Here is a 10962-nt window from a genome sequence, read left to right as displayed (position 1 = left end):
ACATTCACAAGAACGGGCTCCATGTGCATCTTGGTTGTGAAGTGACATCAGAAGGTAGGAAACAGGCGTAAAATGAAGCAGAAGCGAATCGCAAATCCTTGTTTTAAATTCCCTTTGGCTTCTTATCATCCTTTTGCGGGGGGGAAATAGGAGTTTAGAGTGAGTTAAGGGGATGTGCTAATGGACGTGAGTCAATGGCGGTCTTTGCCAACTCTCTCCTCTTTCCTCTTTCAGGTTACTCGGAAGTGGCAATTCAGCGCAGCGCCACACTGTCACCTGCTAACACCTCCCTGAAACCAGCTTTTTTTCCCTGCACAACACACAGGCTGGGCCACCAATCCCCCAAGCCCGGCCTAGCCTTGGCCGGGACAAAGGCCAATCCCTCCGACATGGGGGTGGCCAAAGCCATCCGTCGTTTCAGCGGGGGTGGCGGGGTGGGGGAGCTGCGGGAAGAGGAGTCAGTGGAGTCCCCCACCAGCTGCCACAATGGCAGGCCCGCCCCCGTCCGGCAGCGCAGCCGCTTCGTGAGGAAGGACGGCCACTGCAACGTGCAGTTCGTCAACATGAGCGAGAAGGGCCAGCGGTACCTGACCGACATCTTCACCACTTGCGTGGACATCCGCTGGCGCTGGATGTTCCTCATCTTCTGCCTCTCGTTTGTGCTCTCCTGGCTGGTCTTTGGCTTCACCTTCTGGCTCATCGCCGCCTTGAACGGGGACCTTGCGCCCGAGCAGCCTCCCAACTCAAAGCCCTGTTTCTCCGAGGTCACCAGCTTCATGGCCGCCTTCCTCTTCTCCCTGGAGACCCAGACTTCCATCGGGTACGGCTTCCGCAGCGTGACGGAGGAGTGCCCATGCGCCGTCCTGGCTGTGGTGCTGCAGTGCATCCTGGGTTGCATCATTGACGCCTTCATCATTGGGGCCATCATGGTCAAGATCGCCAAACCCAAGAAGCGCAACGAGACCTTGGTCTTCAGCGAGACAGCCGTGGTGGCCATGCGCGATGGGAAGCTCTGCCTCATGTGGCGTGTGGCCAACTTGCGCAAGAGCCACCTGGTGGAGGCCCACGTTCGGGCACAGCTGCTGCAGGTAAGGACGGCGGTATAGGAGCAAGGCAGGAGTTGGGCGGCGGCAAGATGGTTTTTGGAAGTCCTTTGAATGATTCTTCTGGGGTGATTGAATCAGAAGGTGGGAAATGGATGAGTAGATAAAAGGCAGCAAAGCTATATGAAGAACTTTAGATAGAGAAGGAAAGAAGTTTGTGGGAGGCAGGTGAACAGATGTGGAGAATATTCTTCGGACTGTTGCTAGAAAGAGGATGTTGTAGCTGCTCTTTATTATGAGAAGTACAGTGGTATCTTGGTACTCAAAGAGCTTGGCTCCCAAACAAACAGGCTCCCAGACACCGTAAACCCGGAAGTGACTGTTTGGAAGCCAAACATCCGACGCAGCTTCCACGGCTTCCGATTGAGTGCAGGAAGCTCCTGGAGCCAATTGGAAACTGCGCCTTGGTTTTTGAACCGTTTCAGGAGTCGAACAGACTCCCGGAACAGATTAGGTTCGAGAACCAAGGTGCCACTGCAGCAACTCCTAGTTGGTGGCCACCCACCAAGGGGGTCCAGGGCACCATTCGCATACCATAGAGATATCAAAATGTCCATGGCTTGGCTTTTGAAAAACAAGTACTTAGCTCATTGGTATTAAGGGATAGAAGGCAAGACTGATAAATAGATGAATGAGTCTGAGGTAAGAGAGGGGGAACTGTGAAGGGACTGGAAGGAAAGATAGACATGAGGGTGGTGCTTCTCGAAGGGACAGGAGGCCAGCTGACATATGCAAGTCGGCTGCTTATTTCCTCCACATCCTGTAGCAGAATCCTCCGTAGGAATTGTGTTTTAGAAAAGGGTGGTCTTCAGCGGCCAGCAGCCATTTCGGCAATTGCAGTGGCAGTTTTCCCAATCAACTTTGGAAATGGTTGCTGGTCATAGGAGCCAACTCCTAGGGGCCGAGGAGTCTTCAGCCCCTAATATTTGGGGGGGGCCTCCCAAAATTGATGGGCATTGCCATTCAGATGGTGTGTGTGTGTGCCGTATCATGTGATCAGTTATGCAGGGCGGGGCTTACCTGGAGCCCCGCCCCCTTAATTTTATTCCATTTGGCCCCCTTTGCTGCCGGGCACTGTGAGTCATACCCCGAATACACATTCATCGAGTCCTGTTCCGTACATAATGCCCTCCGTCCTTTGCCTTCTCTCCCCCACAGCCTCGTGTGACCCCCGAAGGCGAGTACATCCCTCTGGACCACAACGATGTCAATGTGGGTTTCGACAGCGGCACCGACCGCATTTTCCTGGTGTCGCCTGTGACGATTGTGCACGAGATCGACGCCGAGAGCCCCCTCTATGAGTACGGCCCCGCAGACCTGGCCGAGGCTGACTTTGAGCTGGTGGTCATCCTAGAAGGCATGGTGGAAGCCACGGCAATGACCACCCAGTGCCGCAGTTCCTACCTGCCCGGCGAGCTGCGCTGGGGACACCGCTTTGAGCCTGTGCTCTTTGAGCGGCGCGGCCACTATGAGGTTGACTACCAGCACTTCCACCGTACCTATGAGGTGCCTGGAACCCCGACCTGCAGCGCCAAGGAGCTGAGCCATCGCAAATACAGGGCGCCCCCCGCAGGAGCCACCGCGGCTCGCGCCTCCTTCTGCTACGAGAACGAGGTGGCGCTCAGCTGCTGCCGTGAGGAAGAGGAGGAAGAGGAAAGGCAGGGAAGCCGGAGGGTGAGCCTGGAGAATGAGGCAGCCGCCGCCACCACGTGACACCACCAGTGTCCTTAGACTGAGGAGGGCCGAGGGGAGGTGGGGAGAAAAAGCATCTGCTGTAGCACCAACACCGCCTCTTCACACAGCAAAAGGATAACACTTTCATGCTTCACCGTTCCTGACCCCCCCCCCAAAAAAAAACCACATCTAGCAAGGTCTTGGCTTTCTAGAACAGGCTGTGGTGTCTGTGTCTCTAACTGTTGGGAGAAAGAAAGGCCATTTTTCTGACATTTTAGCCCTTGGACAAACTGAGAGTTTCCCCGTGATAGTTGGAACTGCTGAAGGAGGTTAAAAAGGTTACTGATGCTAAAAAGGGAAGGGGGAGAAAGCAAAGTTAAACACAGCTGGTAAACTTCTGACAGGAGGAGAAATACTCACCTCATGTTCATAACATTATGGATGTGGCTTGTGGGAGCTAGCTAAAAGTGTTTATTGTACTGAGTTCCAAGGACTTATAAGGGGGATACTTAATGTTGCTCAAATGAAGACCTGCCCCTTGTGGATTTGAGCCGTGGGTGTCTAATCTATCAGGCTCTATGATATATAGAGGGAAGAAGAGGTTCATTGAGCTCTGGAGGCGACTTTTCAGGGGATCTGCTGGAAGGGATCTGGCCTTATAGGATCTATGAAAAGGCAGGAGGGCGGCTTGTTTCAGAAATGTGTGTTTCTTTTCAGATCTAATGGCCAGGAATTACACACCTACAGGGTGCAAAACTACACGCACGTGGTCTTAGCACCCCTAAAACTGGTTTGCCAAGCCCAAATCAGTAAGCCCCGTCTAAAATTCCAGCGGAAGTAACTGGAAGTTTTCATGTGTGTGTGTTTAAAAAAAAAAAAAAAAAGAGTAACTGGCAAGTATATTATGGGCTGGCAATATTTCAAATAAGTTTTTCTTTAGGAGACAGTTAAGGCGTATAAAATGTAATCACACCACAAAAACAAGGGTTGTCATTAAAAAGAAAAACTGAAATCCAACCTCTGATGGTCCCCTGTGTTGTTGTTGTTTTAAGTCCTGTAGCAGAAACAAGGGAAAGAAATGCCCCTTAAAACAAATAATGTATGGTCATCACCACCACCCCCATTAAATATTTGGGAAAAGGCCAAAATATGGGTGTCACTGTTATACCCCAGGTTTCTCTGTCTCTCTGTCTCGCTCTGTCTCTCTCTCTCTCTCTCTCTCTCTCTCACACACACACACACACACACACTTGCTTTAAAGTCAAATGTATGGAATTTACCTTACTCTATAAACAAAAAAGAAGGGAGGAAAGGAAGAAACACCAGTGGAGATGGGGAGCCACGACTGCTGCACCCTGACCATACCACCACACTCCATGCTAGTGATAGCTATGACTGAAGGCGAAGCTGCCTTTTATCAGGTCATACTACTTGCTTAGTAATGTCTACTCTGACAGGCAGCAGTTCTCCAGGATCGTAGGGGAGAAGCCTTCCTGTTATATGCTACCCGATTATCTTAACGGGATCTTCTGTATACAGTGCATGTGCTCTCCCACTGACCTATGACCCCTTCCCGAAGTGCTGCCCCCTTCCCATTGATATACTTTCATTCATTCCAATGAAGCACAAGAGAACCTGACTGAGGACTGCGGGCCCAGGGGTCAGATCCGTCTGTCTCCCACCTTGCTGGCCGCTTTTTGGAGGGGGGGGGGGGAGTAGGGAAATAATCCCAGCACCAGATAAAAGATCCCTGTCTTAACCTCTGCTTCCAACCCGGAGGCAGGAGACATCTCAGAGCCGTACGAGTGATCCCACTATAAACAGCTGCTGTCCAAGCCGGTTGGGTGACAGCAGCGTAGGCTGAAGGTCAGATCGGTGAGAGCTCAGATTGGACTCGCAGCTGGGAGCCCAGATTAATATGACACAGTTCCATCGCTAATCCTGACTGCTTTGCGCCAGCACTGGTGGAGGGGGGCGGGCGCTTTGGGGTGTGCTCCCTCTGCACGCCTGCCACTTTCTGCTCCTCTGCCCTGTCCCATCACCCCGTGCCTCTTAGGTGCTGGCACCCACTCTTCACACTGGCACTGCAGAGGTGATGGGATGTCAGGAACTCCTCGCCGGTCACCGTGGAGCAGGTGACAAGATCAAGTGGAAAGGCATTCTCCTTGAGCCAAAAATAACCTCACATGAGTCCCTAATCTCCAAGCCTAGGGCATCTATCAGACTGGGATGTGAAAGTCGCCAGAGGTTGGGACAGAGGTCAACCGCAAGCTCTTACCTCAGGGCAGCCAGTGGGTGACCTGACACCCATGCGGGGCCACCCCTATATTACCAAACGCCCTTCGCTCTCCCTTATCATCACAACAACCTTGTGAGGCGGGTTAAACTCAGTAAGCTTCATGACCGAGTGTGGGGAATTGAAAATGGGTCTCCTGGGTCCTAGTCTGAACTAATTCTAGTATATGAAGTTTTCAGATCCTTATTTCAACCCCACACACGCCCAATAATATTTCAAGGGAGGCCTTTATAACTTCGTTTCATAAAAAGGGAACCTGAGTGAAGAGCAACGAACCAATTTCAGCAGGTGAATCGCAGAATTTGACCACATCTTTTGTTTTCTTGACATGGCTCCAGTGCCTTTAACAGCTGCCAAATGGGCAGAAATTCAACAGTTAAAGCATTCCCCAGTATGGAGATGCAGGGTAGGGAGTGGTGTGACAAGGGAATGTTCTAGTTACCTCTGCCCCCAGCTGGGAAAAGGAGATGCCTCAACCGTCTCTTGCTCAAGCTGCTGCCACCCTCCCCAATCCTGCTCTGCAGCCAATGCACACTTTACATCCACGTTAGGCCAGTTTGACTCCAACAATCAAGAAGGCAGTTTCTACATGCGCTGTAGAGTGAAGTGAGGGGCAGATGGGGCTCCTCGACCTGGGAAGAAAGCCCATCTAGGAGAAGGAAAACTCTGGTCCTAACCTCCACTGCCTTGAGGAATACCCGCAGGAAAAGAAAAGCCTAAGGAGTAAAACCAACACAAACTCAGAGCGGAGTCCTTGTGACAGTTGGGTGGTGCTTGTTGTACACCAACTTTTGGCAACTCCTGCAACCAAGCTGGCACCAAATGTGTTGCTCTGCTTTCCTTTGGACCACATCAGCAAGGCCGAGGGGGGGGGGCGGGGTGTCTTGTCATCTGTGCAGCCCAGGACCTCCATACACACCACCCAGCCTTGTGCTGCAGGGAGGGCACTTGGACGCTGCTAACACAGCGGTTTTGACTTCACCCCTGGAGGTCACATGTGTGAAAACAAGCACAGATGCAAAGTCAGCTCAACTGTTGAAGAGACGGGACACGTAACTGGGCAGAGGGTTGCCAGGTCTCCTGACGCTCATCAGAATCGAGAGGAAGGGGTGGAGTCTAGGAGCAAAGGGGTGGAGCCTTGAGGCACCTGGGGGTACCTAGCCACCAGGCAAAATGCCTGCATCACGAAGAGGGGAGATGGCAAAACCTCTCAAGCCAAGCAGAAAATAACTTCTTCCCTGTGTTCAGGACCTTCACATACTCTGGAGACCCTTAGAAAAAGCACTGGAACAAGTCAAACCCTGAGACCTGGTAACTTTAGCCATAGAGCGGCTTGTGAGTAGTTAGTTTTTCAGCATCCCTGCTCCTCCATCAACTCCAATAGCTTTGGTGATGCCAAGCTCCTTTATTCTCCTCCCCAGCCTAAGCACGTTGGTGTTGTGTCACATTAATGGGCAGCTGAACCACCTCTGTCTTGCAAAGGAAGAGTCGCAAGGTGGAGAACGGCTCAGGCCCTCTATCCAAGGCCCTTCCAAAACCTAAATTCAGTCCTGGATGCCACAGAGAAGCAAAGCTTAAGAGCCCCCCCCTCTTTAATTCTCTCATTCCAACTCAGCCTGAAGGTTAAGAGTACTTGTGGAAGGAGGATCAGAAATACAGATGCTCAAGAACAGGCACAGCAAACTGTATCCCCGCCCTAAAGAATTGCTTTTGGAGGATATGGAGATACATGTGAGGCAAGGAAGAAAATTAAGGCCTGGGGGGGAAGGGTGTGGATTTGCTCCATCTCCACCCTGTGTTAGCACTAAATCCATTGCTGGTAAACTTGCTTGGCCCCCATCCAACTAATCAGCATCCACCGAGCAACTTATTAAAGACAGATGGCTCACAAATGACTCTTCGTCCTGACCTGCCAGCTGCCCCTATGACACTTGAGCCTCAGCCTCAAAGAGTCAAGACTCACACACAGGATATCTCAGTCAGTCAGTTCCCCTTCAAACCTGTCAGCACCCCCATGAGAGTAACCCATAGCAGCCTGCTGCTGATCACCTGCATTTATTCTCCATCCCTCTGTTTGGGGGCTCAAACATGCCAGAAGTGTAGGGTTTAGAATAGATTATCTTAGCACCCCCTCTGGTGTCCACAGCTGGAATAGCAAGATCTGCAGAATAGCAAGATCATATTATATACGAGTTACAGGTGGGTAGCCGTGTTGGTCTGCCATAGTCAAAACAAAATCGAAAATTCTTTCTAGTAGCACCTTAGAGACCAACTGAGTTTGTTCCTGGTATGAGCTTTCGCATGCACACGAAAGCTCATACCAGGAACAAACTCAGTTGGTCTCTAAGGTGCTACTAGAAAGAATATTATATACGGTATGTGTGTGTGGTACTGCGTGGTGTGAGTGGGCAGTACTTTTACAAAGATACTTCTTGTGTTTCCTGAATCTGAAATTCATTAACTGAATTCTGGTTAGTCTACTTGGTCTCCTAAGACATGGAGGACAACTAATAGCACTCCTCCAGGTGATAGTAATCAAGCCGGGATATAAGTGCTCAGGCAGCCTTTAAGGGCTTTGTATGTTAATATGAGAACCCTGAACATAGCCCAGGAGCACATCAGGAGCCCATGCAGATATTTTAGCAGAGACACCACATGCTGTCAGCTGTCCACTCCCATCAGCAGTCCAGCTGCTGCAATTTGCACTGGCTAAACTTCCAGATCAGGCCTAAGGGCAGTCACACATAGAGCACATTGCAGAAATGCAGGCTGAAGGTCACCAATGCATGGACTACATTATTAAGGATACATACCCCTATTTTCTGGACGATGTCTGCCCCGATAAATCATGGTCCCTGCATTGTTCCTACTTTTTACCCTTTGAGGGTGCCTTGTTAAAACATTGTTAATTGGAGTCGCTAGATCTGTCCATTCTTCAGGTTTCTGCATGTGCATGGGCAATAAGGCACCATATTGGGTACAGAGAGTGCCATTCCCCACACAGGGAAATCACATTTTGAACCACTGATAACAGATTTTAGGGCAACTGTGTTTCTCCAACATATATTTAACCAAAGCAGCAAACACTACATAAGGCTGCACATTCCTATGCTCACTTACTTAGCAGTAAGTCCCACTGAACGTAAGGGAATTTACTTCTGAACCTGTATGAGATTCCATTAGTTATTTTCAAGCAGGATAGAACAGGACTATTGGAGAACAAATCTATACACTTGGCAGAGCAAAGTGTTCAACTTTGCTCAGTGGTAGGGCACCTGCTTGCATGCAGAAAGTCCCAGCTTTAATCCTCACCATCTCCAAGTAGGATTAGGAATGTCTTCTGTTTGAAACTCTGGAGTGTCTCAGTCAATCAGTTTAGATAATGCTTAGCTAGGTGGACCAACAATCTGACTCAGTAAAAGGCAGCTTCCTATGTTCCTATGCGGAATAATAGGAGTGTTGAGGCAGGACTCAGAGATCCTTGGTATGAAAATAGGGGTGACAACTGTGTGCATATTTTTACACATTCACATATTAGTAATATGTGTGCTACCGGTAGTTTAGAATCACACCGTGTGTGTGTGTGTGTGTGTGTCTCCGCCGCCACACCCATTAAGTTTTGAGAGCCAGGAGAAAGGAAGCTGGAATATGAAGAAAGACAACTCTAGCACACTTGCCTACAATCCTAACAATATTTTTGAAGGTATTCACAAATCTGGGAGAGAGCATAACAGAAATACATTTGTCCACGGTAAACAGGGGTTCTTAGATGGGAGAGTGTATGCCCTCGTACAAAAATGAACATGATAAGCCATTAGAGTTATGAGATCATAGTAACGGTGCTTGTTGTATATTGATTCAAGCGTTATCATATCTGATTACTATTGTCTGTATTCACATTAGGGGAAAGTAACTGCCTTCCTGTTCCAGAAGGAACAGTTACTATTGGTTCATTCAAGTTGCTGCATTTGGATCCTCAGTCTTATTGGGTCCCACCAAAAGGCAGCTTTGTGATTGCTTGAGATTGTTCCCTCCAAAATGTATCCTCTACTGTCCCTATAAATGTATCTCCCTCTCCTGAGTTCCCCAGTCTTGTTTGTCTGAATAAAGAGTGATACATGAAGAAGCTGTCTCCTGCCTGCTCTGTCAGAGCTGAAATCATTTGCTGAATCACGATCCCCATGTTACAACAGTGCTAGTGGTGAAATCATTTTCCAAATTGTTGTTTGGGAGAGAATGTTGCTTCCACAAATATTTGCAAACAAAATTTCTCTCTCAGTGCCCAGCTTTATGAGATATTATAAGAGTCTGTCTGGAGAGAGTAATTTTCTTGTAAGAGGTGATGGAAAATTTGTCTTTAACTGTAAATCTTATGAAGACTGGCACCTATTAAATCTGTGACACTTTAATATACAGTGAACATGTTGTAACTGAAAGCCAGATTAATGCCATCTTGAACCAGGCAGACACCGTTTTGATTTACCAGTAGATTTTTTTATTTTTATTTTTTTGTTGCCATCATGCAAGTTTTAAGAGAGGAACCAAGAAAGAACAGAGAAGTGTGTAAATGAAAGCTATAGACATGTGCAAAGGCTTGACCTTTAGATGTATAAACATGAAAATGCCTAGATAGTTCAAGTGTGGAAACACCTGTATGTGTGGTTAGGGTGTCTAGCCTGTATTGCTATATAAACTGTGTGTAAAAAAGACTGAGGTTGTAGCCTTTGATAGGTTTCTTGATTGTTTGCTGTAACCTTTTCTACACAAGTAAGAAATAAAACGTTGCTTCTTGGAGAATTTTCAGGTGTCACTTGTCATTGCTGGTGAATAAAAGGGATTTGGCTGTACAATGGGCCTCAAGAGTTTTCCCACATCACCAGCAACTGAGGATATTGACTTCTTGACTCTGATGCAGTGGACTTTGTGGTCCACAAAAGCTCATGCCTAAATATGTGTGTTGGTCTTTAAGGTACAGCACGACTTTTTTGTATTTTTAATATTCATAAAGAGGCTTTATCCAACTGAATTACTAGGTAAGGCAGCATGCTGAGGTCTAGGCCCCTCTTAGCAACAGCGTGTTTCCTTTCTAGTCCGCTCCGTTGGCCATGCGTCAAGGCAGAGCCTTCTATCACTCTCTTATTGGCTTCTTTGCACATCACTCGCCATGACTGACAATAAAGCAACGAGGGCGGGACACCAAGGGTATCTTTTGGAGTGCATAGACTTGTGCCGTATAGATTCTCAAACGGATATCGGATTTCCGGGTTTAAAACTGGAATAATATTCTTCCTACCCTCGGGCAGAAGTGAGAGCTGCCAAGAAGAAACAAACGGAGAAATCGAGGATACTAGCATACCTGAGACTGGGCGTGTCCTCCCACGAGAGAAGAATGTCGTGCTTTCTTTTTTTTAACCCTGATCGTTGGCAGGGTGGGTGTGGGTAGGGATTTTTACATAAAGCCGTAGCAGTGCTGCATGGAAGCCAGTGGGGCGTCGTTGCAGTTATGCAACCGAGAACTGGATTTTGGCACGAAGGCTTAAGGGGAAATTCGACGATCAAGCGTTTTGCATGGGGAATTTGGGGCTGCAAATGCAAACCACCCCGGCCTATAACTAATACAGCAGGCTATATTGCTGGGCTGTAGTAAACCGCTCCCCACCCCGCGGCCACCTATACTTAATCAAACCAACCAGCGATGTGGGAATGGGCTGCATTTGCGCTGCTGCCAGTGTGGATTTTGTGTTTCAAAACGTTTAAAAGCTACACACGAGTTATCTTTATCGCGTGAAATAAGGCCTGAGATATAAAGGACATGACGGACTCCTCTATCTGGCGCTGCCTTTTGTTTGGCTGTCCTACTGCATAATCAATGGTCCACGAAAAGGCTCA

At 48.6% G+C, this 10962-nt stretch overlaps 1 protein-coding gene across 1 annotated transcript; it reads left to right on the top strand.

Annotated features, from left to right (window-relative positions):
• The first annotated feature begins 255 nt into the window (after nt 1–255).
• Nucleotides 256–2951, top strand: KCNJ14 (potassium inwardly rectifying channel subfamily J member 14). Its single transcript, XM_033170629.1, has 2 exons — nt 256–1088; nt 2262–2951. The coding sequence occupies exons 1-2, from the start codon at nt 390–392 to the stop codon at nt 2814–2816; spliced, it is 1254 nt and encodes a 417-aa protein (XP_033026520.1). The 5' UTR covers nt 256–389; the 3' UTR covers nt 2817–2951.
• Nucleotides 2952–10962: the final 8011 nt, after the last annotated feature.

Source organism: Lacerta agilis, chromosome 14 (genome assembly GCF_009819535.1).
Source record: "Lacerta agilis isolate rLacAgi1 chromosome 14, rLacAgi1.pri, whole genome shotgun sequence".
NCBI lineage: Eukaryota > Metazoa > Chordata > Lepidosauria > Squamata > Lacertidae > Lacerta > Lacerta agilis.
Note: the sequence above shows the minus strand (reverse complement) of the source record. Positions and strands in the feature narration are given on the sequence as shown.

Bases quoted from the DNA above. Each gene is read 5' to 3' on its own strand.
- KCNJ14 (XM_033170629.1), top strand. From the start codon at position 390: ATGGGGGTGGCCAAAGCCATCCGTCGTTTCAGCGGGGGTGGCGGGGTG. The intron at 1,089-2,261 runs GTAAGGACGGCG...TCTCCCCCACAG, and splicing joins TTCGGGCACAGCTGCTGCAG to CCTCGTGTGACCCCCGAAGG.